The sequence below is a fragment of the Amblyraja radiata genome, chromosome 29 (assembly GCF_010909765.2).
Source record: "Amblyraja radiata isolate CabotCenter1 chromosome 29, sAmbRad1.1.pri, whole genome shotgun sequence".
In the NCBI taxonomy this organism is placed as follows: domain Eukaryota; kingdom Metazoa; phylum Chordata; class Chondrichthyes; order Rajiformes; family Rajidae; genus Amblyraja; species Amblyraja radiata.
In genome coordinates, this window is record NC_045984.1 from 13,854,704 (window position 1) to 13,867,523 (window position 12,820).

A 12,820-nucleotide genomic window follows, 5' to 3' on the forward strand; every position below is an offset into this window, starting at 1 on the left:
AGATGCAAATATTATAATGTGAGATTCAAACATGTGAATAAAGCCGAGTGTTGGGGGTGAATTGATAGTCATTAACCCGAAGGTGTTCTTGCAACAACTTTGGTAAGTTAATTAAACTCTGACATTATCGGTTTCCCAATCTACTGTCTCCTGTCATTGCTCAAATGAAAAAAAATCTCACAAATTGATGGAACAAAACAGAGTAACCTCTGAGTTAATTGTGATTATTTATAGTAGTTTGAATAAATACATGGGTGATGATTGAATCTGGGTAAATAATGTGCCCTCCAAATATGCTGTAGCAACTTGTCGGATGGCACGGTGACGCAGTGGTAGAGTCGCTGCCTTACAGCGCCACAGACCCGAGTTTGATCCTGACAATGGGTGCTGTCTGTATGGAGTTTGTACGTTCTCCCCGTGACCACATGGATTTTCCCTGGGTGCTCCGGTTTCCTCCCACACTACAAAGATGTACAGGTTTGTAGGTTAATTGGCTTCAGTTAAAAATGTAAATTATTCCTAGTGTGTAGGATGGAACTAGTGTATGGGGATCAGTGGTCGGCACGGAATCGGTGGGCCAAAGGGTCCAAAGTAAACTAAACTAAACTAAACTAAACTAAAGTAAACTAAACTAAACTAAACTTTCTTTGCCAACAGTACTGTTAAGTACTGGAGTCAGATACTTAAATAACCATCGAGAAACCATCAGGTAAAACCAACGTGCCTTTAATCATGGTTTCAGAGGGGGAAAGGAAGAGAGAGTGCTCACACTACCACCAGGGCTTTTATACTAAGCAAGCCCCCTTTTGTGGCTACCGGTATTACAATAGGTGTATGATATCTCTTAAAGGGGCATACACCACAATCCTCCCCCTTTAAAACCCTTAGTTTTACACAAAAACTAAGGGGAAAAGTACACCATACCTACAACAGATCATATAATAGATGACAAAATTACATTATCACCTTCACCTTATATTTTGCAAGCACAATATAATAACACCATCACCAATACGTGAGGGGAAAAAAAAAAACAAACACACACAGGAAACATCACTTAGTCAGTCCCGTATTCAATGTCAAAGTTCATCAATCAACCTCTGTGGCGGCCTTGATATTCTGGTTGAGCGTCTTAATCCAGATTCTACAGGCGAACACCGCACTTCCGAGCTAGGGAACACCTGTTTTGGTATTGCAACCACCTGGTCAGGAACCTGTACTGCTACTTTAGCTGGTGAAATATCCAACGAAGGCATAGGTGCTTCTTTGGCAGCTAGAACAGGATAACAAGACATAGGCACAATAGGTTCCAATTCCTTATTCGACCATTGGCCCCCCATTGATACTGGCTGATCCGAAGCACTTAACCGAGGTTCCAGATGAGGAGCAATAGTAGACTGTACGATTTGATCCACATGCCGGCGAATCTGGCCATCGGCCGTGTTGACTGCTTACATTAGAGGTCCTTGTACCTCCGCAACAACTCCCGGCTGCCATTTCTGGTTTCTATAATCGCGGGCAAGTACAGCTTCACCAACCTGGAAACTCCTGGTAAGACGTTGAGGTGCACAATGGAACACTTTCTGTTCCACTTGTCTTCTAAGATCAGGACAAACTAAGTCCAATTTGGAACCCAACTGTCTGTTGAAAAACACCATCGCAGGTGATTGACCTGTTACAGCATGAATCGCATTTCTATAGTTGAACAAAAAATTGTCCAATTTATGTTGCATAGGCAGATCCTCATGTTTCATTGCTTTAAGCGCCTTCTTAAAGGTCTGTACAAAACGCTCCGCCAGTCCATTTGTTGCTGGATGATAAGGTGCCGACGTATAGTGTTTAATGCCATTAGTCTTCAGAAACTTCTTAAAGTCTTCAGATACAAATTGAGGCCCGTTATCCGAACATATTTGTTCAGGCAAACCATACCTTGCAAAAATTGTTCGTAACGTCGCAATCGTCTTCTGAGACGTAGTCGAGGACATCTTTATAACCTCTGGCCATTTCGAATGCGCATCTACTACCACCAGGAACATAGACTCTTGAAAGGGTCCTGCATAATCAATATGAACCCGTTTCCATGGACCAGACGGCCATTCCCATGGATGGATAGGGGCCAATGGAGGTGTCTTCTGCTCAAGCCGACAGCCAGAACAATTTTTGGCCAATTCCTCAATCTGGCCATCAATACCTGGCCACCATACATATGCACGAGCCAGACTTTTCATCTTAGTGCATCCTAGATGACCAACGTGTAGTTCCTCCAAGATTTGTTTCTGTAACTTTTGGGGGATCACCACTCTAGAACCACACATCACGGTACCCCTGCACGTAGACAATTGTTCTCTTCTTGCTGAATATTGAGGAAAACGAGAATCTCCTTCCGCTGGCCACCCTCGTACTGTTACATCATATACCCCTGAAAGAGTCCTATCATTCCTTGTCTCACGCTCTATACGTTTGTTATCCACTGGCAACACTTCACAAATGGACATATGAAACAATTCTGCCACATCAGTCATTGGTACATCACTTACAATCGGTAATGGCAATCTTGACAAACTATCTGCATTCCCATGCAACTTTGTGCCTCTATACTGGATGTCATAACGATGTGCACCCAAAAACAAGGCCCATCTCTGCAAGCGCTGTGCCGTCATCAAGGCACCCCCTTTTTTGGATTAAATATCAAAACCAACGGCTGATGATCCGTAATCAATGTAAATTTCTGTCCATATAAGTAATGATTAAATTTTTTAACACCCCATACAAGGCTAAGAGCCTCCCTATCAATTTGGGCGTAATTCTTTTCAGCCGTGGACAATGACCTTGATGCAAATGCAATTGGTCGTTCATTACCCCCTGGAAACTGATGTGAAAGCACTGCACCTATACCATAAGGAGATGCATCACAAGCCAGCTTAATTGGTATTGCTGGATCAAAATGTGCAAGCACCTTCCTTGATGTAATCAAGGCCTTACTATCAGCAAATGCCTTCACACATTCCAACGACCAATTCCATTTCACCCCTGATTTTAACAATCCATTTAATGGATACAGGATAGCAGATAAGTTTGGCAAAAATTTATGATAGTAATTTATCAGTCCCAGAAATGAGCGTAACTGTGACACATTCACTGGAGCTGGCGCATTTACCACCGCAGCAATTTTGTCTGGTGATTTATGCAACCCATGTCTATCAATCAAATGTCCACAATACGCCAGTTGTTCCTTGAAGAAATCACACTTGGCCTTGTTAGCCCTAAGGCCATAACGTTTTAACCTGCCCAACACCCGTTCCAACCATCGTAATTGATATAGTAGCTTGAATACCAACCAACTTGCCAAGTCCTGATTGAAACACCTCTGGAGCTGTTGCCAACACTTCAGCCAATTTACTTTTTGAGGGTCCTATTAACCCCCGCTCCCTATGCTTTACTTCAACCAATTTACTTTGCAAGGGCCCTGTTAACCCCAGCTCCCTGTGCTTTAATGAGTGAATAGTTGACCAATCAAATTTCAGTCTCCTAGCCCACTCTCTACCCAGTAATGGCCGTCCGCCTTCCCTCAGCACGTATATAAACAGATTCCTCACTGTCATACCATTGTACTTGGCTGATACCTCAATCCTTCCTTTTGGCCTAACCTTTTGACCCGTATAAGTTTTTAAAGCAATATTAGTCTTCTGCAACCGTTCTTGTGAAAAATACCTATAATAATCCTTCTCATTTATCACCGTTAACGCTGAACCAGTATCCAATTCTAGTTTCAATGAAACTCCTGAAATGGTCAACATTACCCACATTGTATCCAGTTCTGTCGAATTCTGCACTGCTTTAATCTTTAAGCAACTTACTTCTCTTGCTTCTAAGTCTGAGTCACTACAACTGCTGCTTACACTACTTTCCCTAACTTCATGGACTAACTTGGCCTCAGCCCCCAATGTCCTTGCTCTATAGTGTTCACTTCTACCAGGCTTCTTTGACCTACAAGCCCGTACAATGTGACCCACTTTTCCACATCCATTACATATTTTATCTTTAAACCAGCAATCTTTCTGATGGTGAGTGGTTTTTCCACACCGGACACATCTCTCAGCCTTTGGTAATAATTTATGGGTTTCAAACTCTGGACTCTTCTGTTGTATGGCCGCCGCGCCCTCTTGGGCTTTCTCAAATGACATAGCCATTGTAAATGCTTTGGACAAATCTATATCACCCTCAGCTAACAGTTTTTGTAATAGAGTCTCACTTTTCAATCCACAAATAAATCTATCCCGTAATGCTTGATTTAAAAAATCATCAAATTTACAAAATACAGCTAATGTTCTTAGCTCTGCCAGAAATTGTGCCACAGTTTCTTCTAACTGCTGGTCCCTTTTATAAAATGCAAAACGCTCAGATAAGAACAATGGTGCTGGATTCAAGTGTTCCTTTAATTTATCAGATATCTGTTTAAATGTTGCATTTGCAGCTTTTGTAGGATGTAACAACCCCTTTGCTAATCCATAAGTCTTAGCACCCATATAATTCAATAAATTCACAGCTTTCTTATCATCTGCTATATCATTAACAGTACAGAAAACATCAAATCTTTCCAAATATGTGTCCCAAGTCTCTAAGTTGCTCTCGAAGATTCCAAATTTTCCTTTTATTGCCATGTTGCTCATCAATTAGCTTCAATGAAATTTGTAAAACTTGTAAAATGGCACCCTTCTCTTCCGTTTTTAGGCGTGCCAAAAATGGCGGTTCCCGCTTTTGCACCCTTCTCTTCCGGTTTTTAGGCGTGCCAAAAATGGTGGTTCCCGCCCTGTCTGCGCCCTTCTCTCGCAGCGTTTCTTTTTCCTGGACCCTCTAGGTCCGTTTCCAACCAGTCTCTTCAGCCTCCATCGGGTATACAGGCCTCTTTAACTGCTGAAACTGGAAAACCCCCACCGGCACACTATGCACACTATGCACTACCGACGGTATTCACCCCAACTACCAATGCATTCCTGGGGCCCGCTCTCCGAGGTCACTTCTCCCCCTTGACTGCACTTTGCCCCAACACTCACAACTTTGGAGCTCCAGTCCAGCCTCAACCACACACCCGCCTCTACCAAGCTTCTTTGCCTTGGGAGGGTGCGGGGAGCGTTCTCCACTCGATCTTTCAGGATGCCGAGGTCGGTAAGGAAGAGAGAGTGCTCACACTACCACCAGGGCTTTTATACTAAGCAAGCCCCCTTTTGTGGCTACCGGTATTACAATAGGTGTATGATATCTCTTAAAGGGGCATACACCACAAGTACGCTGACTGGATGCGAAGTTGAGGCTCATCCAAGTTGTTTTCTTTGCTTGTAGTTGTATTCTGACTGGTTGGAAGATATCACTGGTCACCATAACAATCGGTGTGGTGACGTTCCACAGAGGAGTAAAGAAGAACAGTAGGAATCACATTTAATCATATTAGCATTACTCAAACTATTTCAAGCACAGATGACATACTTCAAAGTTTGGGCCCATTTGTTTTGTGGTTGAACACAGCAGACAATTCACGATGTGATGACTGAAAACTCCATCTGATTTAAGTCAAAGGAAGAATATGGATTGAGACACCGGAGATTTGACTTTCAACTCCAACTGGAGGTCCATTTTTGAAACTGCCCTAACTTAATTCTTCTGAAATTATCTAAACTCATGCACTCAGACACAGAGCATCAAGTAAACACAACTGTTTATTACTGCATTCGAAATGAGATGAGTGGTACAACAATATTATATTTACAAGGAAGAATGTTGTCAAGTTTGAATGGGTACAGAGAAGATTTACGAGGATGTTGCCAGGACTAGCGGGCCTGAGCTATAGGGAGAGGTTGAGTAGGCTGTGTCTCTACCTTGCTTGGAGCGTAGGAGGATGAGGAGTGATCTCAAGTTCACATTTATTGTCACATGCACCAATTAAGGTACAGTGATATTTGAGTTACCATACAGCCATACAAGTAAAAAGAACTCAATACACAATAAATTTAACGTAAACATCCACCGCTGTGGAATCAACATTCCTCACTGTGATGGAAGGCAATAACGTTCAGTCATCTTCCTCCTTTGTTCACCGGTGGTCGGGGTCGTTGAACACGTTGCCGACATTCCGCTGTTCAAGCCCTCTTGTCGGGATGATGGAAACTCCGGTGTCGGGACGGATCAGAACATTCCTCGGCATGGAGCTCCCGAGTCGGCCTTTTCTTACCGGATACCACGGGCTTCACGGTGTTAAAGTTCACAGGCCCCGCGGTCGGAGCACTTCCACAGCGATCCTCGGCAAAGGATCGCCTGCTCCGCGATGGTAAGTCCGCGCTGCGCTTGTGGCTTGAAGCTCCAGGCCGATCTCCAGGAAAGGCCGCACCAATCCAGTTGTTAGGCCGCGGTGGGGGGAACGGAAAAAGATCACATCTCCGTTGAGGTAAGTGACTGAAAACGGTTTCCCCCTGTTCCCCACCCCCCCCCCCCCCCAACATAAGACATACCGAGAAACATTAAAACATACATTTTAGACGAACTAAAAATAACAAAAAAAGTCGAAACAACACTCAGGCTGCTGGTAAGGCTGCATTCTCGGCATCACCTGGTGAATCTTATAGCAGTGTATAAAATCATGAGAAGAATAAATTGGGTAGGTGCACAGAATCTCTTGCCCAGAGTAAAGGGGCTGTCCCACTTGGGCGACATTTTCCATGACAGCCTGAAAAGAGGTTGTTGCTTTGTGATCGGGGCGTGACGCGTGGTGACGCATATAGTGACGAGCGGTGATGCGCAGGTGACGCACGGTGTCTCCCTGTCGCCCCAGGATTTTGGAATGTTCAAAATTTGGGTGTCTCATCATGTTGTGCGCCTTGTCACACACTGATGTCCTGTTGGTGACGCCCGGTTAGGGTTAGGGTTGGGGTTGGGTTTAGAGACCACAGATGAGCTGTCAAATATTCTTCCTTCAATGCATGGATTTTAAACATTAATATCTTAAAATTAATACAATAAAATCAATTGTGCAAATGAAAAGATGTCTGAATCATTCAGTTTTATTTATAGATGTATTGGCTCGCTTCCAGATCCAATCACCGGCTCTATAACTTTTCACAGGGATGGGCCCTTCTCCCCTACCCTCTCCCCCCTTCTTCCCCTCCCACCTCTTCCTCACTTCTCTCCGCTCCACTCTTCTCCCCCTTCTCCACTCCCCCTCTCCCCTCACATCCCCTTCTGCCCCTCTCCCTCCCTTCTCCCATTCTCCAACCCCCCCCGCCCACTTTCCCCGATGCCCCCCATTTGTGGACCCAGCCTGTGACAGCTAGATCCCACTAATAGTACTGCATAAAGGCCACATCATCTGCTTTAGTAACGTTGACTATGGGATAAAAGCAGACTTTGGGAACAACAGGGAGGGGGGAAGAGGGGAGAGGGGAGTTCAGTCTGCACTCACTGAATCCATCCCTGTGAAAAGTTATAGAGACGGTGATTGGATCTGGAAGCGGACCAAACATCTATTAATAAAGCTGAAAGACTCAGACATCTTTTCATTTGCAGAATTGATTTCATTGTATTAATTTTAATATATCAATGTTTAAAATCCATGCATTGAAGGAAGAATATTTTAAAGCCCATCTGTGGTCCCTAACCCTAACCGGGCGTCACGTGCAGGACAGCATACGTCAGCATGTATGTCGTGCAACTTGACGGTTTTTAAGGGCGTCAGTCACTGACGTCCACAAATTCGCCGAAAAAAAATCGCCAAGTGGGGACAGGCCCTTTAGGGAATCGAGGACCAGAGGACATAGGTTCAAGGTGAAGGGAAAAATATTTAATAGGAATCTGAGGGGTAACCTTTTCACACAAAGGGTGGTGGGTGTATGGAACAAGCTGCCAAGGGAGGTAGTTGAGGCTGGGATTGTATCAACGTTTAAGAAACAGTTGGACAGGTACATGGATAGGACAAGTATGGAGGGATATGAACCAAGTGCAGGCAGGTGGGATTAGTATAGCTGGGACATGTTGGCCGGTGATGGCATGTTGGGCCAAAGAGGCTTCCTCCACACTGTATCGCTCGATGACTATAACTCCATATGATTAACCCTTAAATAGTTCTCTGTGTGACAGTGTTTCCACCATCCTTCAAGTAGTTGTTACTGTACAGTTATTACACATGCATGTCCCTCTCATTTCAAATGCAAATATTGTTTTGGCACCCAGAAATAGTAGTTTTAAAATTCATGCCAGGAGAATTTCCTTGGTCGTTTGGTACTTAGAGGCACAGTTAGACTAAGTTGTAATATTTTGACCAAAAGTCACCAACACTGTAACTTTTCCTGAACACTCTCAGGTATGTAATGTATACTTACTTATCACGATACAAATGGAGGCCGTTCAGCCCACCAGGTGTATGCTGGCACTCAACAGATCACTCCCATTTCCCTGTGAACATGAATTCCCCCCCCCCCCCCCCCCCCCCCCCCCGCCCATTGCCCTGACACCTACCGAGGGAGGGGTGACTTACATGGCCGTATTGACTCATCAGCAACTCTTTGGGGTGTGGGAAGAGCCAAAGCATGGGAGAAACCCCTATGGTCAGAGGAGGAAAAGGATTTGAGTATAAGAGCAGGGAGGTTCTACTGCAGTTGTACAGGGTCTTGGTGAGACCACACCTGGAGTATTGCATACAGTTTTGATCTCCTAATCTGAGGAAAGACATTCTTGCCATAGAGGGAGTACGGAGAAGGTTCACCGGACTGATTACTGGGATGGCAGGACTTTCATATGAAGAAAGACTGGATAGACTCGGCTTGTACTCGCTAGAATTTAGAAGATTGAGGGGGGATCTTATAGAAACTTACAAAATTCTTAAGGGGTTGGCCAGGCTGGATGCAGGAAGATTATTCCCGATGTTGGGGAAGTCCAGAACAAGGTGTCACAGTTTAAGGATAAGAGGGAAGTCTTTTAGGACCGAGATGAGAAAATCATTTTTTACACAGAGAGTGGTGAATCTGTGGAATTCTCTGCCACAGAAGGTAGTTGAGGCCAGTTCATTGGCTATATTTAAGAGGGCGTTAGATGTGGCCCTTGTGGATAAAGTGATCAGGGGGTATGGAGAGCAGGCAGGTACAGGATACTGAGTTGGATGATCAGCCATGATCATATTGAATGGCGGTGCAGGCTCGAAGGGCCGAATGGCCTACTCCTGCACCTATTTTCTATGTTTCTATGAATGTGCAAATTGCCAAAGGCTTGGAGTGAAGTTAGAAGTTATGGTTCTCTGTCCTCTGCCAGTTTTATTACCAAATATTTAAAGATAACATTAAACAGGAGAGAAGATAACGCTGGAGCAGCTGAAGATAGAAATATAAATCTTCATCAATCACCCCAAACATTCCCCGTCTCCCTGAAGATTCATTCCAGCTGCTGAATAGTTATCTGCTGGGATCCAAGAACTTGTCAATGCCCTTTCAATAAGTTTTTTAGTGCCCATCTGTTCCCAGTCAATGCTGTATAAAACACGACAGAGATACATAGTTTTCCAGAGTTAGACTTGTGTCTGCTATTACTTTATTCCCTGGCCGCAGGAGATCATGTGCATACTTAACCTCCACCAGACCTTCAGTAATTGCAGCATTTTATTTTCATTAAGATTTAATTTTTTGCTTCGGTTGTGTGGTAAATGGGCGTGAAAATTTTAAGTGGCTGAATTGCCCCAGTGGGAAATTAACAATGAATATTCTTAATTTCAAAACTGAAGTACAGATTGCTCCAAGGTTAGTGATATAGTCAGGTTGCAGTACAATAATATTATGGTATTCCTATGTTGGCCAAGTGTACATGATGTGCTGAAATCACAGCACATTTAAAGTATCCCCAATTACTCCACATCAGTTAAAAATTGTTTCTATTTTTTAAGTTTAGTTTAGTTTAGAGATGCAGTGCGGAAACAGGACCTGCGGTCCACCGAGTCCGCACCGACCAGCGATCCCCGCACTTTAAGAATACCCTACACACACTAGGGACAATTTACACCAAGCAAATTAACCTACAAACCTGTATGTCTTCGGATTGTGGAAGGAAACCGAAGATCTCTGAGAAAATCCACGCAGGTCTCGGGAGGAACGTACACACTCCGTACAGACAAATACCCATAGTAATGATCGAACTCCGGCCTCTGCCGCTGTAAGGCGGTAAGATCGTAAGGCATAGTAGAATTAGGCCATTCAGCCCATCAAGTCTACTCCGCCATTCAATCATGACTGATCTATCTCTCCCTACTAACTCCATTCTCCTGCCTTCTCCCCATAACTTCCGACAACTGTACTAATCAAGAATCTATCTATTTCTGCCTTAAAAATATCCACTGACGTGGCCTCCACAGATTCAACCCCCTGTGGCAAAATAAATTTAACCTCTTCTCCTTCCTAAAAGAACAGCCTTTAATTCTGAGGTTATAACCTCTAGTCCTAGACTATCCCATTAGTGGAAACTAATTCCACATTCAAGCCTTTCATTATTCTGTATGTTTCGATGAGGTATTCTAAACTCCAGTGAGTATAGGCCCAATGCCGACAAACGCTCATCATAATTTGACCTTCATTTCTCGAATCATTCTTGCAAAAAACCCTCCTCTGGACCCTGTCCAGAGCCAGCACATCCTTCCTCAGATATGGTGCCCAAAATTGCTCACAATATTCCAAATGCAGCCTTACCAGCGCCTTACAGAGCCTCAACATGACATCCCTGTTTTTGTATAAAAGCCCTTTTGAAATAATTGCTAGCATTGAGTTTGCTTTCTTTACTCCTGATTTGACTTGCAGATAAACCTTTTGGAAATCCTGCACCAGCACTTCCAAGTCCCTTTGCACCTCAGGTTTCTGGATTCTCACCCCATTTGGAAAATAGTCTGCGCCTTTATTCCAACTACCAAAATGCACTATATTCCATCTGCCACTTCTCTGCCCACTCTCCCAACCTGTCCACGTCCTTCTGCCGAGTCCCTGCTTTCTGTACACTACCTGCCCCATCACCTATGTTCGTGTCTTCTGCAAACTATGCCGCCGTGCCATGTATTCTAATAATGAAAAGAAAGACTACCATTTATACAAAGGTAGACAAAAATGCTGAAGAAACTCAGCGGGTGAGACAGCATCCATGGAGCGAAGGAATAGGTGACGTTTCAGGTCGAGACCCTTCTTCAGACCATTTATACAGCACCTTTCATTAATCTAGTAAATCTCAAAGCACAGAATCTGCAATCAACCTAAAGGCATTGGCACGCATCGTAATATTCAGGATAACTATTTACTTGCCTCAGGCAAACTTCAAGGGGAAACCTGTGGGGAAACTGACTTGATTCCTTATGGCAAAGTTCTGTGCAATTAGTAGGACTTCTTTACTCACAAAAACACTCCTACTTTCCATTATGATTACTTTGCATTTTTTATTGCCCCTCTAAAACTGGATATTCTCACTTTTTAACCAATTTTCCCCGTTTCCATGAAAGGTGACATCAATGCTCTCAAAGAAGATATTGGCTGGAATGTAGCTGGTGACGATTATATAGCTAGATAGTTAAGGATGCAGAATATTGTAAATGAGAAATCATTATGTCAAGTATTGGGAAGCAGTGGAAATAATCAAAGGCAAGTTGATGGCAGAAGTACAAAAGTGAAACAAGGTTTTTTTCAATAAATCCTTTAACCTAGGACAAAGGGAATCTTCTGCTGGAAGGTGCAGAACCATATTCAGACTCTACTTTGGTGCTGTTAATACACATTGCCTGGGCTCGTAAATGCAGATGAGTTGGGATAATGGTGCTGAGCTCTTTCAGGAGAGCAGAACACTCACAAAGAAGTGGAAAGGGTACTTGATATCGCCGCAACGTATTGATAAATGTGTGCTTTATCAAAGGCAAGAATACGACAGGTACATCCATTTCAATAAGTAATTCACCAGGTTTCGAATTAATTTTCGCATTACATCTTAGCATTCACGCAAGATGGGCATCCATGAGTGTTTTATTGGACGTGAATTGAATCATAGGTTCACAAAGATGTAGAATAGAATGTCCATTCACTGAGTGTTGTACTCAGTGAATTCTCTTTTCCAGGTCCAGAGAAAGGATCTTAAGATGATACACATGACAAAGATCATTCACCATCTCTTAAACTCTTTCATCTATAATAATCTCCAGTCCCCACACTGAATAAATTGATCTGTTCCATTTTAATTGATTGCATGGTTTTTATTCATTCCAAGTGTTGATTATATTTCACTAAAGATGAGCTGGCCCTTACATAACCACTTTTAACCAAAGGTGCCTTCCTTAATTGCCCTTTCATTAGTTTGAAACATTGGAATCGAGTTCTCCAGTTTGTGATTTTAAAATGATCAGCTTCAAGATGAGATGAAAAAGCATTTCTTCAAACAGCACGCTGTGGAGGCTCAGTTGCTGAATGCGTTTAAGACCAATAGATTTTTAGGTATTAAGTGAATAAGGGAAGATAGACACAAAATGCTGGAGTAACACAGCGGGGCAGGCAGCATCTCTGGAGAGAAGGAATGGGCGACGTCACCCATTCTTTCTCTCCAGAGAGGCTGCCGGTCCCGCTGAGTTACTCCAACATTTTGTGTCTATATTTGGTGTAAACCAGCATCAGCAGTTCTTTCCTACACAATGAATAAGGGATATGGGGTTAGATCAGCAACATTGCACTGATAAAAAAACATCTACAATGATTTTATTAAAAGGCATAGTATGAGGGGCTGAATGGTCTACTCTTGCTTCTATGTTTTCACGACTGACAGGAATTTTTGG

General features: G+C 43.3%; 1 protein-coding gene across 1 annotated transcript; it reads right to left on the reverse strand.

The window, feature by feature from the left end:
- Nucleotides 1–1,451: 1,451 nt before the first annotated feature.
- On the reverse strand, nt 1,452–2,660 carry LOC116989719 (uncharacterized protein K02A2.6-like). The gene has a single exon (XM_033047314.1). The coding sequence runs from the start codon at nt 2,658–2,660 to the stop codon at nt 1,452–1,454; it is 1,209 nt and encodes a 402-aa protein (XP_032903205.1).
- Nucleotides 2,661–12,820: the final 10,160 nt, after the last annotated feature.